The sequence below is a fragment of the Alternaria incomplexa genome (genome assembly GCF_024043165.1).
Source record: "Alternaria incomplexa strain BMP 0042 chromosome Unknown scaffold_14, whole genome shotgun sequence".
In the NCBI taxonomy this organism is placed as follows: Eukaryota; Fungi; Ascomycota; class Dothideomycetes; order Pleosporales; family Pleosporaceae; genus Alternaria; species Alternaria incomplexa.
Genome location: NW_026249863.1, coordinates 946,184 through 968,808, shown reverse-complemented (window position 1 = coordinate 968,808; position 22,625 = coordinate 946,184). Strand labels below are relative to the sequence as shown.

General features: G+C 55.5%; 9 protein-coding genes across 9 annotated transcripts; 5 read left to right on the top strand and 4 right to left on the bottom strand.

Annotated features, from left to right (window-relative positions):
• Positions 1-10: 10 nt before the first annotated feature.
• J4E90_009042 (uncharacterized protein) lies at positions 11-1,672 on the bottom strand (the record flags this gene model as incomplete). Its single annotated transcript, XM_051438563.1, has 3 exons — positions 11-1,306; positions 1,362-1,481; positions 1,544-1,672. The coding sequence occupies 3 exons, from the start codon at positions 1,670-1,672 to the stop codon at positions 11-13; spliced, it is 1,545 nt and encodes a 514-aa protein (XP_051287873.1).
• Positions 1,673-2,438: 766 nt separating this feature from the next.
• On the bottom strand, positions 2,439-4,060 carry GLN1 (glutamate--ammonia ligase; the record flags this gene model as incomplete). Its single annotated transcript, XM_051438562.1, has 4 exons — positions 2,439-3,461; positions 3,828-3,920; positions 3,974-4,006; positions 4,058-4,060. 4 exons carry the CDS (start codon positions 4,058-4,060, stop codon positions 2,439-2,441), a joined length of 1,152 nt encoding a protein of 383 aa, XP_051287872.1.
• A 4,008-nt stretch (positions 4,061-8,068) lies between these two features.
• On the top strand, positions 8,069-8,587 carry J4E90_009040 (uncharacterized protein; the record flags this gene model as incomplete). The annotated part of the gene is made up of 1 exon (XM_051438561.1): positions 8,069-8,587. One exon carries the CDS (start codon positions 8,069-8,071, stop codon positions 8,585-8,587), a length of 519 nt encoding a protein of 172 aa, XP_051287871.1.
• A 1,366-nt stretch (positions 8,588-9,953) lies between these two features.
• J4E90_009039 (uncharacterized protein) lies at positions 9,954-13,873 on the top strand (the record flags this gene model as incomplete). The annotated part of the gene is made up of 2 exons (XM_051438560.1): positions 9,954-12,428; positions 12,476-13,873. The coding sequence occupies 2 exons, from the start codon at positions 9,954-9,956 to the stop codon at positions 13,871-13,873; spliced, it is 3,873 nt and encodes a 1,290-aa protein (XP_051287870.1).
• A 3,047-nt stretch (positions 13,874-16,920) lies between these two features.
• J4E90_009038 (uncharacterized protein) lies at positions 16,921-17,397 on the bottom strand (the record flags this gene model as incomplete). The annotated part of the gene is made up of 1 exon (XM_051438559.1): positions 16,921-17,397. The coding sequence occupies one exon, from the start codon at positions 17,395-17,397 to the stop codon at positions 16,921-16,923; it is 477 nt and encodes a 158-aa protein (XP_051287869.1).
• Positions 17,398-17,906: 509 nt separating this feature from the next.
• J4E90_009037 (uncharacterized protein) lies at positions 17,907-18,215 on the top strand (the record flags this gene model as incomplete). The annotated part of the gene is made up of 3 exons (XM_051438558.1): positions 17,907-17,925; positions 17,971-18,122; positions 18,168-18,215. 3 exons carry the CDS (start codon positions 17,907-17,909, stop codon positions 18,213-18,215), a joined length of 219 nt encoding a protein of 72 aa, XP_051287868.1.
• Positions 18,216-18,299: 84 nt separating this feature from the next.
• On the bottom strand, positions 18,300-18,803 carry J4E90_009036 (uncharacterized protein; the record flags this gene model as incomplete). The annotated part of the gene is made up of 3 exons (XM_051438557.1): positions 18,300-18,486; positions 18,534-18,688; positions 18,738-18,803. The coding sequence occupies 3 exons, from the start codon at positions 18,801-18,803 to the stop codon at positions 18,300-18,302; spliced, it is 408 nt and encodes a 135-aa protein (XP_051287867.1).
• Positions 18,804-19,559: 756 nt separating this feature from the next.
• On the top strand, positions 19,560-20,072 carry J4E90_009035 (uncharacterized protein; the record flags this gene model as incomplete). The annotated part of the gene is made up of 2 exons (XM_051438556.1): positions 19,560-19,688; positions 19,740-20,072. 2 exons carry the CDS (start codon positions 19,560-19,562, stop codon positions 20,070-20,072), a joined length of 462 nt encoding a protein of 153 aa, XP_051287866.1.
• A 318-nt stretch (positions 20,073-20,390) lies between these two features.
• On the top strand, positions 20,391-22,454 carry J4E90_009034 (uncharacterized protein; the record flags this gene model as incomplete). Its single annotated transcript, XM_051438555.1, has 1 exon — positions 20,391-22,454. One exon carries the CDS (start codon positions 20,391-20,393, stop codon positions 22,452-22,454), a length of 2,064 nt encoding a protein of 687 aa, XP_051287865.1.
• Between the last annotated feature and the right edge of the window lie 171 nt (positions 22,455-22,625).

Here is a 22,625-nt window from a genome sequence, read left to right as displayed (position 1 = left end):
CACTAATGCGCTACCGTTTCCCTTTCCCTCCAATAATCCCAATACCCCTAATAAAGAAAACAACAACAGCCGTCGACGCAACACTCATGCCAAAGTTAAACCAAGCCGTCGTCCTAATACCCACCTTGAGCGCGTCATCCCAAGGCACCGTCTTATGACCCTCACCACCAATCTGATCCACACTCAACCCCTTCTCCCTAGCCACAACAGCCGTCTGTACCGCCGTCGCAATCGCCAGCCCAACCGCCCTCCCAATCTGACCCACAGCCGTAATAAGCGCCCCTCCCAGCGAAGCATCCTCCGCCGGCAGCGTCTTCGCCACAAACAACGTGAGAACAGGGAAAATGGTATCTGCGCCCGAGACACACAGTACCATAGCCGGGAAGCCATATGCCCAATACGTTGTATGCACCGGAATGGGGATTGCGAAAAGTAAGGAGGATATACTCACACAAATAGTACTGAATGTGAGTATATAATCGCCCGGCACACGAGACAGAATCTGCCCAGTGATGGTAGCCACCAGAATCCCCGTGATGCCATTCGGTAGAAAGCGCAGCGTGGTTTGAATAACGGAAAGGCCCTGGTAGTCCTGGAACCAGTAGGTTGCGAAGATGAGGTAGTTGTTGAAGGACGAGAAGAACAGCGCCATGAGCACATTGGCGGCAGTGAACTTGCCGTTCTTGAAGATACTCATCTTCATCAAGGGCCGCCGCTCCGTCTTGTGCTCGAGGTAATGCTGCCAGAAGCCGAATGCGCCGATGATGATCAGTGAGAGTACGATGAGGACTGGTACCCATGGCGTACTCCAGCCCACGACGTTGCCTTCGGAAAGCGCAAAAACGAGGATAACGAGACCGATGGTTATGAGCGATCCGCCGATCCAATCCACCGTGTTGCGCAACACGGGTTCTGGCCCCAACGGCGGAATCGGGATAACGAAGTAGCTCGCAACCGTAGAGATCCCCGCGATGATCCCAAACAACCAGAACACCCACTGCCAATCGAGATACTCGCCCACGACACCACCAAAGATATTGCCAAACACGCCTCCAAGTGGGGCTCCGGCACCAAAACATCCAAAAGCGATGTCTTTGGTCTTTCCAGGTGGGAAGGTAGAAGCGAGGATGCCGAGAGCGGTTGGTGCCATTGCGGCGGCGGCGAGACCCTGGAGACCGCGGAAGATGTCGAAGCCGATTTCATTGGGGATGAAGGGCGTTATTATTGATGTGAGTGTGAAGGCTGCGGAGCCCCAGAGGAAGATCATTCGTCGGCCGTAGACGTCTGCTAGACGGCCCCATAGTAGCTGAGTGAGCGGGTTAGGAGAGGGTAGATATATGAGAGAGATTCAGAAGACATACCAGGAAGCAACCAAACGTCAAGTTGTACGCAGAGATAATCCACTGCTGACGACTAACTGGAATATCCAATTCCTCCCCGATGGTAGGTAGGATGATAACGGATGCTTGAACCGCCATCGTCTACCCCAAGTTGATCAGTCTTCTTCCTCTCTTCTCCAACGAGATTAGTCGGGCATACTCACGCTCAAAAACGGCGCCGCAGCAATCGTGGTAACAAGCGCCACACACCGAGCTTTCGAAAACGGCAAGCGTTCAGAAGCCGATGTATCAACAGCCACAAGTCCATGCTCTTTCTCTGCATCATCCGCCATCTGGTGTGTCGCGGTGACCACCCGTTCCAGATCCGTGACGCCCTCCACAGGCTCCGGGGTCTTCTCTTCGCGTTTCGACATCTTCAGCACACACTACAAAAGATTTCATATGACAGTCGGCTGTCTCCACCATACTTCCAGTGGGGTAGCGCATCTTTATGAATGTTTGAAATCTGGGGGAAAGAATATGCCGAAGAGCTCGCTTGCCGACCGCCACAAACGCGCCTTTGCTAGTTCGGTTAAGGGTTTATCCGGGGGTGTGCAGGTGGAAAAGGTAGGCACAGTATGACAACAAGCTCTTGTTGTATGACGAATGGCAGTGTGATGCGGAAAAGGAATCCTGATCTGCGAAAGCACTCGTATAAAGATGTTCTCCGTAGTGGTAGTGTAGCGGGAGGAATGGTCTTACATTCCACCAATCGCAGCACGGCTTATATCAGCAGGGACTAATCGTAGATGTTCGTTGTCGGTATAGTAGCAGCTGCATGTCAACGAGCGCAAGAGAGAACGGCGACATGCTACACTAGGTAGTCAAGATCAAGATGAGAAGTCAAGACAGTGGACATAAATTCATTGCTCGTGCTATTACGTTCCAGTTCCATTCCAAGTCGTCAAGCAACCTCAATCGATGTATGCAAGAGGAGAACGCGACCGAACCACTGCTGCCCAAGAGCCAGCCATCAAAAGAAGGCGGCGGCGACATCATCAAACAAATAGTCTAAGCGCGAAAGGGGGTATGAAGAAGAGGGAGCAAAGGAAGACTTGTTTATGGCTTGTGGATGTCAATGACCATCTCGGTCTCGACAGTTTCCGCCTTCTTGGCGAACCTGGCGACATCGGCGCCCTCGACCTTGCCGTACATGGTCTCGGCGATTATGCCGGTGATCTGGTATGGGTCACCGTTGGAGGCCGGGCGGCGGTCCTCGAAGTAGCCCTTGCCCTCGGCTGCGACAGCGCGGGGAATACGCACGGAGGAACCGCGGTTGGCGACGCCCCAGGTGAACTTGTCGTAGGAGGCAGTCTCGTGCTTGCCGGTCATGCGGAGCTGGTTGTCTGAGCCGTAGACGGCCATGTGCTCGGCTTGGCGGGTGGACAGCTTCTCCATGGCGGCCTCGATGGCCTTCATGCCGTTGTCGCCACGAGTCTCGTTGGTGGAGACGTTGGTGTGCAGACCGGCACCGTTCCAGTCACCGGGGATGGGCTTGGGCGCAAAGGTAACCTTGGCACCGAACTCCTCAGCGACGCGGTGGAGCAGGAAGCGCGACATCCAGAGCTGGTCACCGAGCGAGATGTCGGGGCAGGGACCGACTTGGTACTCCCACTGGGCGGGCATGACCTCGGCGTTGGTGCCGGAGATGGCAATCTCGGCGTACATGCAGGCCTTGTAGTGAGCCTCGACAATGTCACGGCAGAAGACCTTGCCGGTACCGACACCGCAGTAGTAGGGGCCTTGTGGGGCGGGGAAGCCGTTCTTGGGCCATCCGTAGGGCCAGCCAAACTCGTCGAGAAGGGTGTACTCCTGCTCCAGACCGAACCAGAAGCCGTGCTCCTTGTGCTTCTCGAAGATGATGGCGGCGTCGTGGCGGAAGTTGTAGGCGTTGGGCGAGCCATCCGACATGTACGTCTCGCACATGACCAGGACGTTGTCGCCCAGACGGAAGGGGTCGGGGTAGTATGCAACGGGGCGGAGGTAGACATCCGAGTTGTCGCCGGGCGCCTGGCCCGTCGACGAACCGTCAAAGTTCCATTCTGGGAGGTCCTTCAGGCTTTCGACCTTGGACTTGAGCGTCTGCGTGCATGTCAGTATGAGCCTCGGGTAATCGGAATGAAGTCGGGTGGGATAAGGGAACGACGTCACTGCGGGCTGTGGCTGGTGGTGGGGTGCGATAAGAAGGAACGCCAAAACTCCCGGCAGAAGGAGCGATTGGCGCCATGTGCGTCACACATGCAGACCACCACGCTCGCGACTCCAGTCGTCGAATGGCTTCTCCAGATTGTGTATCGCACGGCACGTCGCAGCCAGTTGTTGCTCTCGGCTAGAACCTCGAACCGCAGACTAGACCGATCCGCAGCCGTAGCGTGGTACAATTGCCGCGGTATATCGCAGAGATCGTGGAGATCGGGTTGAAGGATCGGAAAGCTGGATAATGCTCACCTTTGACTTGGAGCGGATTCCGTTGGAACCGTCTATCCAGACGTACTCGGCCATGACGGCGCCCTTTTGGGGGAGGTCGAGGTACTTCTTGAGCTGCAATGCGCGTTAGCATGTGTTTGAACGTAGCACGCGAGCAGTAGACTTACGTTGGCCGCATTGGAGACAATCGTTGAGTTCGCCTAGAATATGGTCAGCAAAAGTCGCGTGTAGGAGCAGTCGGTGACACGTACCATGACTGTGGTTGTGTATGTGTGGTGGTGAGGGAATAGCAAGTAACTCTTGACTGCGACAAGACAAGGCAGTGGAGGGGTTATAAGAGGGGTCTCTGTGTGAAGTGGGGAGTTATGATGGGCAAGTAGATAAGGATAGCGGGCCTGGGGGTCTGTTATAAGGTAAGAATGCTGGATTGCTTTGACTGTCTCGGCCTGTGGCGGGGCTAGCCGTGCTCAGATACTACTTAGGCTGGCCGTAGCCAAGAGGCGTCGCCGAACTGTTTCCGTGGGATGAAGAAGCAATCAATGTCTCTAAACGCGCAACTTTACGCCGCATCCCAGCATGCCTTGCCCACTCTGCAATCTCTAGGCTTCCGCTAGCCACGGTTGTACCGTCTCTCTGGTGATATTGTGCCCAATCTCGCGTCGCCGGTTTCCAAGGCTTACCATAGGCCCACGCGGTCTTTGTCGCGCATCGTGATGTTGGCTGACGGGCGAACGCACAGACGCACAGCCTCACCAGCTTCCGAGTTTGAGCGATTTGACGCTGGGTAGCGTCGCTGTAAGGGCAGCTAATTTTATCCAGGTACTGCCGAATTGGTCATGCCCTTCGGTCTTGGCCCGTACCAACGACAGTTACGACACACCGCTCCACACGACTATTGCTTTGCGATGGCCGTTCGTATGCATCGCCAACCTGTGCCCAACACGAGCTGCGTAACCCTGAATACCCAGACCCTGTGCGTCCACGTCTCGCGACACCTGCATGCCCAGCTCGCTGTAGTGCATAACCGTCGCGCTGGGCAGGGCGCGCCGTTGCCCGGGGTTGACATCGGGGTGCGATAAGGCCGCTTCGGGCCAATGGCTGCAGTTGCAGTTAGTCCTGCCTCGTCATGGCAGCATCACGCAAACCGCTCAACGTCGTTTCTTGTAGTCAGCATCCGAGACTCTAATAGCCTTCCGACCGATGTGTCCGTTTTATTGTCTGGGACCAGAGGACGTGCATTATTCTAGAAGAGCGCTGGAAGTCTCTGTCGCTGGTGTCGTCTCGACTTCGATGGTACGGCTGGAAGATTCCCATCTCAACCCCACAGGTTTCCTGGCCCGCCGGCGACACAGCGCGCACGCGGCACATTCGAGTTGCACGAATTGCCGTCATCCAAATGATAATCCCTCTCCAACCCCACGATTGTGATTAATCCAGCGCGTTCGAGACATCCCGACAAAGGTAAAAAAGCCGCACAGCGACGTCGGCTCAACATTATCGTGCGTCGACGTTGGGCTTAGCGGGGTTGCGGGCGAGCCGTCGATCCGCTAGCACTGCATGCCCCCTGGCACCAGAGATAAGGGACATGGGCGAATTTCCATGTTACGTTAGCCTATCGAGTAACGCCGCCGGCCGTTGCGCCCTGGATGACATGCTGCCCGCCAGCGACACAACAACAGCTTTTCACAATGTCAATATCTCACAAGTAGCACCATCTGCGCAAGCGTCACATCACAGTTCACAAACAGCCTGACGTTTGACGTGAAGATCAGGAACCGTGCGTGTGGCGGTGTCATCTCCGCTTTAGGCAAGGCTGGAGGCCCGCTCGTGTGCTGGAGCGTGGTCGAGAATGCTTGTATTTCCCCAGATGATAGCTTGCGCTGATCCAGGGAGCCTCATCTGCATGGTTCACGCCAGGCAGCCAGTCAGCCAGTGGAGTGGTGGTGCTGAGCATGGACAGTGCTCACACGTGCGGCCTATACCAACCGGAGACGCAACACCACCAGACATTGCGACTCGTTCGCGAGACGATATCTAGCTGCGCTGGGAGATATGGAGGCCAATCTTCAGACGTCACAACGTCGATCCGTTCCCACCAACGCAGCCATCGGCGAACGGTGTCTCTGCCACATGGCGTTGGCCTCTGGGCTGCGTCGCTGCGATACCCGGCGTGCGCACAGAAGCAATGTGTGGCACGATCCCTCTGGTGCGGACCGGGACGATTGATGACCTGCAGCGCGATATGGGTGTGGTGGGGTGGCAGCAACGGGTGTACCTGCAGCAGCACAGGCTACGCTGGACGAAGCGCTCGGAACGATACGGGGGAAGATTTTGGCCATGGCCGACCTCCGGGAAGCTAGGCCTCCGGAAATGGCGCCAGTAGCATGGTGTTGGAAAATCCGGGGTAGATGTTGGCGTCGCTGCCGGATGGGGGTCGATGATGCTATAGGTTATGCGCACTGATCTCGCGTTAGTACAACTCCACCCGCTCACAGTCAATGGCGCAATTAGCTTCTCCGGATCACTGCCTCTGAGCTCCCGAACATGCTGGAGAAGTGATTGTCGGCGACTCATGGTCCACTGTATCAACATGGGCCAATCATGGTGAATGCCAATGACGCATTGACGAAGTAGCAGTTGCGACGCCAAACGTCGGGATGGAACAAGGGATTGCGAGCAGACGGTTCCGCGATATTGTCTCTGTCGCTGCACAATGAAGGAGACTCACGTAGTGTTTGCGTGTTTGTACACTGGCAATATGGTCCTGTCTGCGAAAGGTCAGTGTTCGTCCAATCACTCCCGTCGGCACCTCCAGGGCTTCGAATTGGTCGCTCAGATAAGACGTCCCCATCATACATCGGTACATGTGTTATATCGAACACGTCTATCATCGGCCCTGCTGCCATTGGGGTCGTGATAGAGTTGTAGGTGAGCCATGTTGTCGGTCTCGGTTCGTTGATGGACACGCCTTGGCGTGTACCTATGCCGAGGACATGGGATCGATTAACAGCAGCGAGTTCTGTTCCGACTGCAGGTACCGCCTCGCGAGTGGGACAACATGGCGGCCATTCGCTCACATCGAGGTGATGCTGCGCGAGAGGATGAAGGAGAGGACAGAGTAAGAGAAGGAAGACTGGAGTATGTCGTGGGGCCACGTGCTACCACCATCTGTTGTTTACCTGAGTGGTTTGTTCCAAAGTGGGCAGTAGAATGGGTATGTTCCTACTCCGCTCCTTTTGGTAGCGACAAACGAGAACGCGATGTCGTTCCTTCCGCTTCAGTTTTCTCAGCGCCTTGGTGAGCATGGGGCAGCACAATTCGGCGTTCGCTTAAGACGGTACAACTGAACAGTCCCCACTACAGGTCGAGCTGTGTTCTTTGAACAGAGGTACTTACCGTCCCACACTGGTGCAGGAGACCTTGGCTGGTGTCGCCAGCATCCCATCGCCATCACCGAACAGACTGCGAAAGGTGGAAGCACGAAACATCCTTGAAACGCGACGAAATCGAAAGAGCAGGGAGCGAACACTCGAGAAGAGAAGATTCAATCATGTTATGTGGTCATGTCGTGAAGTTGGGGCATGATGAGGGGAGGAAGCTTGGGCTGCAGCCGTGGCCAATGAGCGACTGCGATGAGGTAACAGCAACCACGACGCTCCTGCCCTGCGCGTTTTTTGCATCTGACTTGCGTTTGGAGACTATGTAACAGTATGGTGTGTTGATGAGGTATTCGCAAAACTACACGGCAATCGCAGTGGTGTTTCAAGTCCCATAACGTGCGGATGTTCGCAAATCGACTCGCGCCGCTCAGAAAGGTGAAGTAAAGCGAGAGGCTATGAGCCTGGTTTAACACCAGGATGTTTAGCTAGCAAGGCTCATGGAAGTCTAGTAGTTGCTGTGAAAGACTGTTCCAACGAAAGATGGGGTGACTTGGTTACGTACTCAATTGCGAATACATACACTCAAGCTTACAGTTTACTCAAGAAAGAGTTCCTGTATACGGGGAATATGTCAAAAGAAGGTGAACGCGGAGGATCTGCGGTTGCCCGATACGGACGTGGAGACAGGCACGCTTTACCCTCCCACTACGCGCACGAAATGCTGCTGGCTACATCTGTCTCACTCTCCTCTCTCTTGACAACATCCTCCACTCGAGTCTGCGCGCTTTCCCGCTACCAACACCGAGATAGCGGTGCAGCTTCGACAGTGAGTACCGCACGACATTCACTGAATCACTCACTGACCAAAGACTTGATAGCGCCATGGCTTATAGCAGCATCTACGACTATCGCGATGCGCCACTTGATGCACAACACCACGCAGGACGTAACGAGGTCTTGAAGCCGTCCATTCCCAACAACGGTGATCTATACAGACCCGACGGGTGGCCTTCGAACACTTTTGCGGAGAGAAGAACCCTTGCCGACCATGTCGTTCGAGAATATGCAACTCTGCGCAAGCTCCGACCAAAGACTCGGTCCAAAAGCCTCCTTGCTTCGCACAAGAAAGCACTTGTTGGAGTGGCAACATATCTAAACGAGATTAAGAAGATGGAGGTATCCGAACAATCCGTTGGCACCATGACGGAAGAGACAGATCAAGAAAAGGAGATGTCGCCGCCGCCAAACTTTCTAGCTGACTTTGAACTGCCCTCGCGATCACAGAGCGTTACCTCACCGGCAGACGAACTCGAATCTCCACAGATCCAGACTTCAGACGGCATCGCCAAACTCCCCAGCGCCCTCAAACAAGAGTCCCTCCGCTCCGCCAAGTTCTACTGAGAGGGTCTCAAATTCCAAAGATGAGGCCGGTCAGGCAGAGTCAGGCAGTGCGTGCGCAGAACAGGCGAAGAAGCGATTGAGTGGCCGCAGCTTGAAGGAGGTTGCCAAGGGTGTGTTGAAGGGTGTGACGAGAAAGCTTGGAAGTCGCGGTGATGCAAGCAAGTAGACTATCAAGACGTACTAGTGGAAGCCTCGCTTAGAGGCAATCCATCGATGCGAACTAGGAGGGTTGATTCTGTACTTAGCAGCACGTACAAGTAGAGCCCATATACCAGACAGACCTCGTCTACTTGCTGCGTATACGCTGTCAATTGTTTGGAAAAGGGGGAGGACGTCCAACAATGTAGACGCCAACTTTGAATGTATCCTAGGCAACGAACGTAGGAAGCGGCGTGGTTCTGCTAATTAAATTGAGAAAGTAGCTGCACGCCTTGTGGTGGCTTTAAAATCCGCCGCTGACGCAGAGTGTGGCGGAGAAGCTAGTCGCGGCTGCCCTAAAAGGTGTTTTTGTAGATGTGACTATATCCTCACGATCTGCACTCTCAGAACGGCGACGCCTTCCATACTAGCCCAGCCTATACAAACTGCAGTATGCCGAACGGCCTCTCGAACCGTAGTTGTCCAGCTCCAGCTCAGCCCAGCCCCTGAGATTAGCGAAAGGATGCGCTGACTCGTCGCGAACCACGTCGGCGGGACGCGTGACCCTGGGTCGGCAATACAGCCCTGGAGGTGTCTGTCGCAGACGTGTCTTGTGTGACGGTCTCGCGCCGAAAACACGGCGACTTTGTTTCGCAGCACGATAATATCCGTCCCGGGGATGCAGGGTGGCTGTTGGGCAAAAAGAAAAGCTGCAGGTACGGCGAGCGTGGTGCGCGGAACGAAGACGTGGTCCTGGTCCCATGGTGCGACGACTCCACCTTGACTGGCCACACTTTGGTAGACAGCTACTAGACATGTACTGTAATATGTAGAGCGGCTTTACGCCGGCGTGGCACAAAGCCTGTCTTAGTCTTGCTGTCTGCTGTGGAGGGCGAGAAGCCACTTTGGACTACGGGCAAAGCAGCTAGGCCAGGGCACATTGCAGGAGACTACCGTCCAGGATCGCCGCTGGGATGTCTCTCACAAGCCGTGACAACCCCGATTCTGGTCTGATACTCTTTTGCTCGCCCAATCTCCCATCTGCCGTTTGCCCGTGCTTTTGCCCGTTCTCTTGTTGCTTGAGTGTCGAATTCATGATAGCAATACCGTAACTTTGTGGTAGTAGTAGCGTGGAGCGCTGTTCTTTTCTTCGTGCGCGCTGCAGCCCATATTACTCTGCCTAATCGATATCCCCGTTTCCCGACGTGCATGCTCGACCTCCTGCGCCATGCATCGACACGCCCTGTCCGAGACGACTGGCATGGCGGGAATGGCCTCGTCGCGCTCGTCGCGGAGCCACAGCTTCAGCAGCGACAAGACGCCCTCGCTGGCCAGCTCCGTCACCTTCCAGATGCCCACGACGGTGCGGCCTGCGCCGGCCTACATTGCGGCATCCGTCGCCTCGCAGACGGTTACCGACCACCACAATGCCCAGCTGCGCGACCAGGACGCCGACACAGACGAGCTGCAGAACGCCATCTTCTCGGAACAGGCATTGGCCCTCCTCAATGCCTTCCTCGACCACCTGCTCTTCGCTTTCCTCTCTAGTGCGCGCTCGCCCGCCCTGACGGCCATCCGCCCCGCCGTATCCGACGTACTCAAGCCGCGCCTGGCCCGCGATGCCATTGAGGCGGCCGACGAGGAGCTGCAGGGTCTGCTGGCCGGCGAGGACGACGACGAGCTCTCCACAGCACATGCCCGGGCGGCCGAGCGGTGGGACGTGGAGAAGGTGTGGAAGCGCACCCGCCTGCGCATCATGGTCTACACCCGCCTGGGCGAGCTCGAGGACGAGGACGAGGAGCGATACGTCCAGCAGGAGCGCGGCCTCAGCATGGACGACGACGAGGACGACGAGGCTGGGCTGGTCGCCTGGGCCTCTGCCATCTTTCTCACCTCGGTCATCGAGTACGTGGCCGAGCAATTACTGCTCGTTGCTGGCTCGGCGGCCTTTTCGCGCATGGCAGCGCGGATGAAGAAGCTGGCCCAGCAGAACGACGACCACGAGCAGCAGCTCATCGAGCGCCTAATCATCGAAGAGCCCGACGTGGAGAAGATTGCCCTCAACTCGGCGCTCGGCAGGCTCTGGCGGACGTGGAGGAAACGCGTGCGCTCCCCCATCACGCCCATGTCCCCGCGAGGTGTCCAGCAAGCCCCAAGCTACTCGAGCCTGCACCACCGCAAAGCCAGTCGCGAGACCATCAACACCCTACACAGCGAGCATGAGCCCCTGCCCGAACACCCCCCTACCGAGACCGACATCGCCGCCAACATACCCCTCCCCATCGGCGACAACAACGTCAACGAGATCGAGGTGCCTGGCCTGGCGCCGACATATGAAGACGGGGCCGAGGGTTCAGGCATGCAGACGCCCGTCCAGCGTCCGCAGCGGCCGTCCAGTGTCCTTTTGCTGTCTTCACTGGTGGAGTCCTCCATCAAGAGCAACAGGCCCCGTCCCTTGTCAATGCCGCTGCGTCAGGCACCGCAATTCACTATGCCCGCACAAGCTGAGGAAGAAGATACCCCCCTACAAGCGACGGAGGAGACTGCACAACAAGATTCTGAGGATCAACAAGACGAGTCGTCCGAGGAAGATGCCTCCATGGTGGCATTCGCGGCGGCCACCGGCATGGGCTTCCGAAGGAGCGCAGTAGGGCCGTCGCAGGAGCCAGAGCAACAAGTTGAGACGGTTGAGGAGAATGAGAAGGCTGAGCAGGCAGATGAGACGCACGAGGCGACCCCCGAAAGCCCGCCCCAGGTCATGCGGTCCAAGAGAATGTCAATCGAACGACCCGGCCCTCCAGGACTGGTGCGCACTTTCTCAACCCGCAGCTCGAGCCTCAAATCGCCCGTTGGAACCCCCTTGGCAACACCAAAAGCCCCTGTCCACTCTGAAGGGCGATCCTATCTCGACGACGAGCCATCAGACGACGAGCCAGAGCAGCATCGTGCCATTGGCGTAGCGCGAACGTCGGACAGCGTTATACGGTCAGCGTCGAACTCCCCCAGCGATTCGCCCCATGAGCGCAGGAGACCGGGCAGTGGAGGCTACGTTGAGGTGCCACCTCGAGACTTCACGCCGACGTCGCTCACGTACAGCAACACTCCCTCACCTGATAGCAAGCCCAACGTGCCAGACCGTTCCGTGGCACGCAAAGAGGTCAACAGAAGGTCTTTCACTGGTGCCGAGTTGGTCCCAGGCCCCGCCGCATACGAAGGTCCCACGAGCGCACCGAGGAGACAGGATCTAGCTCGCTCAGCATCGCGTGGTTCGTCACTACCAGCGCTGCAGGAAGTGGAGAGCAACACTCCACAGCACAAAAGGAAGACGCCGTCGATTCACACGAGCCGTAGCGTGCGCACCTCGGACAGTCCCAGGCGAAGTCCTACTTCTGCGACTGACACATCCGAGCGACGAACGAACCGCCTCTCTACTGACGACTCGGCTCGTTCTCCGCATGTGGCCGATAAATCCTCTTCGGACAACTCCTCGCTGAAGCGCGGTACATCGACCTCTTCTTCACTCCGGAAGCAGGGCGCTTATCCCGTCGTCTCAAGCGGACGGGAGTCCATTGGAAGCCACCGCTCCCGTGGACTGAGTGGTCGCATGTCTGAAGAAGACCGCGCCCGCGAATTTGACTCTTTGGTCAAAGGACAGGATACGGTAAAGTTTACATTAACCCCCGAAAGCGTGCGAACTGCTGATGTAAGTCGTGCTTGCTTCCCTGGACCACATGTGCTAATGATCTGTAGAAGGAATCCCCCGTCGTCAAGAAGGCGGAACTACGCAGGCCCTCCGCATCTTCCGTAACTGTGTATCCCCGCGTCAATGCCGAAGACAAGTCGTTTGGCACTGCGAATCTGCCCAACACCACAGCACCGAGAGCCAAGGGCCCTACCGCCGCCAAACACAAGCCTTCACCCAGTCGGAAGGTGGTTACCAGGCCGCTTGCAAGAGATCCGAAGATCGAGTCTGAGTCTATGCGTGACTTTGCTGACTTTATTCGGTCGACTGGACCTTCTCCTGGACAAGAGAAGCCCGTGCAGCCCTTTGTCAACATCAGTGGGAATGGCCAAAAGTCGGGCAACCAGTCGACCTCGTCTCTCGGACGAAAGATGTCCATGTCCAAGCAGTCCAGCAGCGCCAACGGATCAGCCACGCGAGCACGCCCAAACATGGAGCCGCGCAGTCCCGCAGGTCTAAGCACCGGCAACGGCGATCTCATCGACTTCATTCGCCAAGGACCCCCCGACGCAAACCACGGCCAACCAAGAATCCCGCGAAACGTCGCGCCCTTCCGTACAACCGTTGATTCCGACCAATTCGAGACAATGCTCGGTGGCCACGGCAACGTCGAATCAGCATACGGCTCCGCTTCCTCAACCCTAGAATCAAAGGACAGCACGCAAACCATCAATTCACGCACCGGCCTCATCCCCTCTCCCAGCGTCGTCCAGCCCGCGTATTCCAACCAACCCCAACAACTCACCGGCAGCATGTCCGGCCCCGACGAACCGCACATCACCCGCACGCGTCGCCGCGTCAAAGACCCCTACGCCATCGACCTCTCCGACGAAGACGAAGACGACGAGGATGAGGATGAGGATCAATTGACGGCTCTTCCTACGCCGACAAACCAACACCCGCCCCAGGTACAAAGACAACAGGCTCCTCCTTCATCGCGACCGCAAGCGCCCCGGCAGGAGAGTTTGATGGATTTCTTAAACGGGATGGACCCCCCGTCGACCAGTAAACCCCAACCTTTTATGCTTAGTGAAGAGACGATTGCTGCTGCGCGTGCGCGTGCGGCCGCTTCTTCGAACCCATCCTTGTCATCTGCCACATCCACTCCGAGGAATAACTACGGAAACGGCAACCCTAACGGCAGTGCGCCAGCATTCGGCTCCATTTCCTCATCCAACTCCGGCTCGCACAACAAACCAAGGCCACAGGCTAGAGCTCCTGCTGTCGCTGATAATATCCGCGGCGGTGGTGGTGGTGGATCGAGAACGGCGACGAGTGACCTCGCCGACTTTTTGAAAAATAGTGGACCGCCGGAGATGCCGCCGCAACGGCAGGAAAGGAAGGAGGAGGAGAAGAAGAGTAAGAGGTTTTGGAGGAGGGGGAAGACTTATGGGGATTTGCCTTAGGATTTAGGTTGAGAGGGAGGATGGGAGGGGGGAGGGTGTGAAGGAGTGGTTTTGTGACTTTTTATTTCTTGGATACCCGGGTTTTGGATGGTGTTGATTTTTGGTTTGGGAGTGGAGGGTGTTGGATGTAGATGTGTGTATTTGTTGGCCTGGCCCGCTCATATTGACTTGTAATGAATCATGGTTTTTATTTATGGAATGATATTGTTTCTTTCTCTCGTTACCAAAGTTTAAGTAAAGGAAGATGGGTGGTGAGATTTATGAGTACTGTATCATTCAACGATGATCCGACGAGACGAGACGAGACTCAGCTCCAAAACGGACCCATACTTTCCTCTTGGTTTGATGTGCGTTGCTGTCCTGACGCCGACGCTGACGCTGACGCCGCCGTCGACGCCGTCGTCCCAGCCGTGTTTGGCACACTTGTTCTCTTGTTAGCCAGTCCGTTTTCTAAAGACAAAGTGAGAGGGAAAGAGAAGAATGACATACACAACCTCTCTCAATCTCGCATCTGTAGCCGCGGTACCGGGTGTGCGACTATACAAATCTACGACGTAGCCTACGATCTGTATCTCTTTTCGGACGTATGGACTCGCTCTGAGAGCCTGAATATCCGTTCTGATAGTGGTCTCCGGAGCCGCTGTGAGATGTGTACAACCTAAGCAATCATTCATGCATTAGTCCGCATCTTCCACCGCTTCTCTCGGTCGTTCAAGTTGGAGTGAACATACCGGCATGCCCCATCGCAATGATCAGTCCCAGCTTTGAAGATTGGTCAGCCCAATAGATGCTGTTTATAACTTCCTGCGTTACGCGGCTGCCGGAAGTGGTGTGGATTGTGGCGTGCGTGGTGTTGAAGTGATGGGATGGGTGGAGTAGGGCAGATGTACTGGATTCTGTGCAGCAGACTAGCATAATTTCAAGGTTAGCAGGCAGATTATGCGTACGTGCGCTTTCGACGGAGAAGGGTTAGGGTTATATGGCTGGGAGAAGAGAAAACTTGGTTAGTTAGTTAGTCACTGACCGATGAATAGGCCGCCGGAGGTCGACATGACTGCGGAGTGATGGAGTAGCAGGTTGGGTAACGGTGTGTATTGTTATGGGGTAGCTGGGTAGATGAAGAAGAAGGAGAACAATGGAACTATATGTAGGTGGATGGGTCTTGGTATACAATGAGTATTGTCGAACTCTGAGTGATAATATCGTTGGTGCCTCCTTATTTTATATGGTATCGGATTATGTTAACCTTGGAACAGTCTGGTATCTCATGAACCATCCATCCGAAGTCTCCATCACCTATCACCTACCCACAACGTCCACGTAATCAGCACATAACCACAAAACACCGCCACTCCCTCTCCCACTCCCTTTCTCATCATCTACAGCTGACCAAGCAACACATCTTACCTTGCCTCTTCCTTCTTTTTCTTCGCCTCCCACTCGGTGAGAACGATTGAAGTTGATTACACGAACCTTAGTCTTAATCTCCCCCCATATCAACACATATCAACACGAGAGAGGATAAGGAAAGGCCAAGGCGGCGTGCATGCATAGCTAGGTATATGCGCGTTCTAGACGTCCCGTACGTTGGCGCCAATGTATGTATCTACAAATCGAAGATATGTATGGTAAACTAAAATATTTAGTTCCTTTCTGAAGTAAGCGGCTCGTCTACGCGAGAAGAGCGGCGCCGGGTGCCGTAGTACAGTAGTAGTCGGCGTGAATGTATGAGTGGATGGATGCGTGGACGTACGGATGTATCAACGCCATGACCTTCGCTATGTTTAGCAAGCAATTCAAATACTCACCCAGTAACACATCCGCGATAACGCCATACCACCTTTTACTCTCCTCTCAACATCTTCGTCCTAAGTCCTCTCGGCCCCGAACTCGGATATCGCATCGCAAAATGCGCCCGTACGAAGCAGACCAGACCTGCATGAAGCCACCGACCCTTACCAACCCCTACCAACCTACCCTTTCCCGCCTAGTCAGGTACATGTGTATTTGTGTAAACTCGCAATCCATTACAAAGCCATCTATTCCAACCCTCCATGCTGCATGGCGTCATACCACCCCTCTGCGCATGATGACGCTTTCCCCAAAGAGGAAAGGCACGATGCATGCAAGTGACGGAAACGGGCTAGTGGGGTAAGCTGACGGGTTGATGAATAACACAGGATGTTGTGACGTCTACATGATTGCTGTAAGTGTTCGGGCCTGTGGGAAGTGGCTCAGACGAGGTGCGCGATGTAGATGCATGTGAAGGGAATGGGGGTTTGGGTGGGTGATGATATGAGTGTGTTTCGGCATCGTGGTTTGTCAAGTCTCGGCATTAATGCAGTATCACTTAGGTATAGACAGGCGAGGGAACTTGCGTTCAGAGACATAGAGCGGCACAGCAGCTACTCGCATCGGCATGGATATGGCGTTCCCACCTCCCCATCTTCAACACGTTACCAGAAAACAACGATACCCGCGCAGATACAAATACGTCGATTCGGGCGCATTAGCGGGCGGAATGCAAGGCAAGCAGCAAGGGTCCATCCGTTAGCGATGCGTAGCCCCACTGTTGCGTGGCTGTGGCTTGCAGTATGTAGCTTATCGAAGGGATCTCCGCCGCTACTTCACGCATGCATACGGCGGCTTTGTGGTGTTGTTGCTGTAGTTGATGGATGATGACTTTGCAGTGACAAATATGAGGGGAGCATGGGGAGGGGAGAAAAAGGAATGGCGGTGTTGTGTTGATTGTGGTGTTTGTAATTACTGATTAAGGCTATGGGGGATGTGATGGTTGGTAGTGTTGTCTCTGATCTCTTGTTCAAGTGTTTACTTCGCTATCCAGCGATGTTGGAGGTAAATGCTGTCCTTGTATCTTCGCTGCGGGGTCTCGCGAAGGTTATGCAGTTTCTTGTCGGGCGGATGAAGGCTTCGGTTGCTGATTACAATGAGGCATGTCTGCGACCCGTTGGATACACAACTTCAAACTGGAGGATAGAATGTCGTTCGTCATCTCGACCCGTCAAACGAAAACTTCTCGACAACCTTCATGGCTGCGCTTTATACTGCGGCGGCAGTGATCGCTCGCTCTCGTTTGCTGATAGGACTCGAAGTGGTATAGCGATAGTCGTAGAAGATACCTCAGACTTTGGCTGATAGGGCGGCGGCGCTTCTCCATGCTCATCCAGTCCCTCAGTTGGGCGAAGGAGAACAGAGTTGGTGGCCCCGTAACGTCCGTGTAGCAGCCTCCGTGTGCCAGGCCAGGCTTCCACGTCTCTCGCCGATGCCTGCTGCCCGTTCTGACTCGAGAGCGCCCGACGTCGGACGTTGCGGCTATGGATGAGCCATGCTGTGACAAGGATGAGGACTGCGAGGATGATGAGGAGGAAGTAGTAGTTACTGAAGTAACTGACGTTTTGGCGTTCTTCTGGGTAGAGTTCGGCGTCGTCCTTGTCATCGTCACGGGGGAAGATGCTTGGTTCAGCCGCTGAGGGCGTTTCCGCGAGCAGACTGAGGTAGACCATTGCCGTTGGTTGAACTACAGTGAGCGTAGTGTGGGTATTGAGTGGAAATAGCGAAGCATTCGTAAGGTTGCCCCAGTGAAACTGTTGTACGAGGGGCGAAGGTAGTGATTAGGGCATGGGCGAGGTGACAGTGAGAAACAGCCTGTTCGCGGTTGTATCGCCTGCATTGTCCGCAGCATTTGCTACTTCTTCAAGTAGCTGGTGAAGGAGCCGCGAAGGAGCCATCTTTGTGTGGCATCTCATGGAAGGAAGAAATTGAACAGGTCTGCAGCCTTCATCATGATAAAGCTGAACACCCTAGAGCGTACAATGACGTTAGGTTATCAGCCTTGCATATCTCCATATTTGCAAGGTGGGAGTGTTGAAGTGATGCACCGGAGACATCGGGATGGCGTGCTGGGGCTTGCAGATGATGGCGCCAAGCAATCGCGTCAGTTGCGCGCTCGCACCCTGTTGTCCAGTCTTCTACTTAGCCACCTGCACCCCGCAACCTCGCACCACACTCCAACATGGTCAAAGCTATTAGAGGTATGTCGCGCCTTTTTTACAGTCTTCGCTATGCTGATTTCCCAGGCACGCTCGTCAAGTGCGACGCTTCCATCAAAGCCATGCTGGTGGACATTGACAGCAAGAACAACAACGAATACATCATCGAGGAGCTCGACGAGGAGCACATTCTGGTCAAGGAAACGAGGATCAATGAGCTCAAGGCTCGTTTGAATCAGGTAGGTGTCGTGTTCATATGGTGTGGTCACTGCTGACAGTCACAGATGATGAGAGAACGCTTGAAGGAACCAGAGAGTTCGGACTCCGAATAGACGTCTGGCTTATGGCTCAATGCTATCAAGATAAACCTTATTCCCGACTCTCTTCCCCGCTTTCGACCGTCGACCGCTCGATCCTTACATGCCCGCCTTCTGCGCCGCGCTCTCCTGGGAGCCTACCCACTTCGGCCTGTGGTCGACGTACAACTCGGCGTTCATCGTCATGTTGTCGAGGATCTTGGTGTCGTCAAGAGTTCCGACCTTGATGATGCGCTTGCCGGCAAAGGTGTCACCTTGGCGCCACATGGTCGAACCACAGTCACCGCTGCACGAGGTCAGAACAGGACTCGCTATACCGTAGCGAATACATACCAGAACATGGAAGTTACGTCGTTTCCACTGTCGCCCTTGACCGTGTGTGCTTTGGGCGTACCCTTGGTGACCTTGAAGCCCTCGTCCGAGTAGACGGCGTTGGTTGAGTAGGCGGATCCGGTGATCTTGCGGCAGTCAAGGCAGTGGCAGAGGATCTGCGTATCTCATCAGCAACAGAAGGAGAATTGTTAGGACACTACGCACGTTGCCTCCGCTCTCGCCCTGCACCTCGTAACGGACGTTACCGCAAAAGCATCCTCCGGCAGGCATCTTGAAGTATTGGTGGAGTGGGAAGCTGGTTGTTGGAGTTGTTTAGGCTGTAAAGGTTGGAAGAGCAAGTGTCGTGTTGGATTGCCTTCACCTCGGGCTTTATACTCGAGTTCCTACCCCGCTGTATCGATCGTCAACTTGGACAAGAAGCGCCCTACGCATCCAAGTTCCCCACCACTGGCCTAGCGCCGAGGCCTGATTCGGTTCAACCGCGAGGGTCTGCCGCCGACGCATGACGGGTAGAGGGAAGCCGTCCGCTTATGCTGCTTACGGTTGAGGGGCTTTTTGCTGTCATTGGCAGTTCTAGGTCTGGCCATATTTCTGGTCGGGTTATGATACTTTGCTTGGACGAGGGGCAATTCCAAATCAAACACTCTCACACCCATGCGGACCGATTGACAATTAGAATATGTTTGCTTGAGCCGAACATGCCGACTATGCCGCACGGCTGTGGCGTGAGACGAGTGCTTACTGAGAACAATGTACCTTGCTTTACTACTTATTCGAAGATGATACACTGCGCATGTGTGTAAGCCACAGTTGAACAGCTATGACGTTGCTAGACGGTTTGCGGAGCGGGGTTTTCCCAATGCGGTTACGGCTAGTCGAAGCACGTGAATTCGAGTCAATTTGGCGTTTGCGCGCAGCCCGACCTCTACCTGTGCACTCAGTGAACACTATGCGATGGACGACCTCGCGCTTTGATCAACCCGGGTCGTTGACCGCCTCTACTCCATCTACAACTGCCTCGTCGACATGGCTGGCAACGCACCCAATGTCTGGACGCAGATGAACTATGTCCCTCCCCGCGGCCAATGCAATCACAAGCCGTCTCTGCTCGCCGCCAAATGCCCGTGTTTGCGCTTCATGTTGCATCCGCTGAAGGTAGGTCTTGTAGCTCTATACCGCCAGTATACTAGCTAACCAGCATTCCAGTCATCGTCCTCATACGAATGCGACGGATGTGGCCACCACGCCTCCTTCCACACCATGGAGAACAAGACCGAAGACGAGATAAGGAAGCGCTGGGAGGTCGAAGCGAAGGAGCGCACCGAGCAAGAAGCGCAGCAGCCACGGCCAAAGAAACGGGTTAGGGCGATTGAATACAACAATGAGGAAGGGGTGGAGGACATCTTCAACGAGCTCTTGCTGCAAGAAGCTAGGACCAAGAAGGCTGCTCCCAAGAAGAGAACGGGGAGGGCTGCGGGGACTAGGGCAAAGGGAAAGATTAGTGAGATTCTTGAGGACGATGTGGTAGAGTTGGACTGAGTTGGAACAGTGCAGATGGAGCTGGCGTTCAGGTTATTGGGCTTAGGCCAGGCGTCGTGTTATGATACCCCGCGCATATATTCGTGCTTTACACATGGAAACGTATTCAGTACTCTGGCAGCATGCGTCTGTAAAGTTGGGGTGGGCGTCCTGCCCTGCTTGGGACGCCAAGGCCCAGCAAACCGAGGGCGTACCTTGGGCGCAACACCTTTCCTCCTCGCTTCATGATTATGCGCGCAACATGATATCGTAACACCCACCCCTCACTCAACTGCATAATTAATTCACGCAGTGCCTTGTGCACTCTCCACGCCCATCATGGCCACGCCAACGCCCAAAGACAAAGAAACGCCCTCGCGACACCTCAATGCCTTCTCCTCGCCCGCCCCGCGCAGCGTCCCTCCTTCCGGTAATATCAACATGATGTCGTACGACTCGCCCGCGGTGCTTAACATGCTCAACGACGTCGCGAGCTCGGGCATGGGAGGCGTGGGCATGGGCATCACCATGAGCGGGCTGGGCATGTCCAGCTTGGGCATGAGCGCAAGTGCCATGGGACGCGCCGACGAAGCTGAGCGAAGCCGCAGACTGCGCGAAATCATAGACATCATCGGCAAGAAGCCCGGACGCGTCAGCGAGCAGGGACTGCTGGCCCTTTGCAAGAAGATGGACATACCGTGCGAGAAGCACATGGACGAGGCAGGCACCTGGAGTCTCTTGATCGGAGACGAGGCCCTGTGCGACGTCACCTTCAAGAACGACGAGATCGTCAGCGTCAATCTCCAGACCGGCCTGGACGAATCGAGATCCGACCTCAACTTCGGCACGACGGGCTCTGAGATTCTCGTGCGCAGCTTGAAGCCCCTGCCCGGCCAGAGCAAGCTGAACGTCACGCTCGAGCGCTTCTCTGAGAGCTTGGAGAAGCTGCTGACGCTCGACAAGCTGGGCTCACCGCAGAACGGCGGGGTCAGCTGCTACAATGCGATTGCGGGAGTCTACACGAGCCTTCGGAAATTGTTTGAGCATGAAAAGAAGACGGAGCTCGCAAACAGGAAGCCGGACGAGCGGTTCAGGACATACAGGGCCGAGCGTGAAGTGTTGTGCAAGAAGAGCGGACGACCCAGGCTCAACGGCGGATCGTGTCTCGGTCTAAGTCTGGAATACTGGATGGATGGACGCGCGCAGATAGATGGGCCGACTGAGTCTGCCTCGTACCCGGAAGACCATCGCTGGAGTCGCAACAAGATGTATTCCCTGACCATCGAATGCGAATCCTCGCCCTCCACCCTCTACACGCCGATCCGCATCTCCGACGACTGGATCAGCGACGCTGTTGAGAAGTCAGCCGACGCAGACGCAAATGTCTCCCTAGACAATATGCTGATGAACGCATCTTCGATAGACTGGCTCGATCCAAAGCCAACCTACCTCGAACCTCCCGAGCAGACCGACGATGCCATGAACCTCGACTCCGCAGCTGGACGCCTCCCCAACGTACGCTTCGTCGCCAAGTTCAACCCCCCTCTCGTCGTACCGCTCGCTGTGCACATGCAGCTATACCAGATCGTTGGCATTGAGCCTCGCACCGACGACTTCCGACCTACCACATTCGCAGGCCTGGCTCTGAGGCCAGGCGAGGTAGATCCAGGCATGTCCAATACAACAGGCGACCGTACCCACGAGATACGCAGCTCGCGAAAGGTTCTAGTACTAGAGCAAGACGCTTCTGGACGCGATTTGGACAGACAACACGACATGAGTCTCTACATACCCAAGCTAGAATATAGCCGCACGCTCGAAAGCCTGCCCTTCAGCCATCCGAAGCAACTCGTCGAGATGCTGCCCGTGCTAAGACAGTACGCGCATGTCACATCACTCATACGCGACTGCTTTTACCTCGCACCCGAAAAGCCCGTTCCGACCCACAAGCTCGGCCAGCATCCCACACCAACAGCTGCACCGCAGACGTCCGCACAAGGCGACCTACCTCGTCTCCAACTCGACGTCACCCTAAGCTACAACCCGCCTACACCACGCTTCACCCTACACGTCCCCCACCCCGAAGCCGTAACATCTTCCCCCGACGTCGCAGACCTCATCTCCAACCTCCTCTCCTCCTCCACCTCCACCCCAGTCTCCACACCAATAACATACAACGCGCCCCTCGCCGTCACAATCGACATCCACCCCAACGGCGAACTCGTCGTCGTCGAGCAAAACATCCACGCCCACCGCGACAGTCCGGAACAAACTCAAGCTCAAGCAGACCTCTTGGATCAGAAATCGAAGATTCTGTCGAGAGTACTAGACGCAGCGGACGATCTGGGTGTCTGGGCAGAGTGGTTGAGGAAGGAGGCGCTGAGGAATAGGAGGAAGGATTAGGTGGACTTTCTGCGTGGACCGGTGGTTTATCAGAGTGAGGAGGAGATGGCAGGATGGCGGGCTTGGGCTAGGCAGAATGGCTGGGATGGGGAGAGGTGGCATGGAGGGGGGGATGGGGGGATGGGGGGATGGGAGGGGATGGTGGGATGGGTGGTCCGATGGGATGGAGCT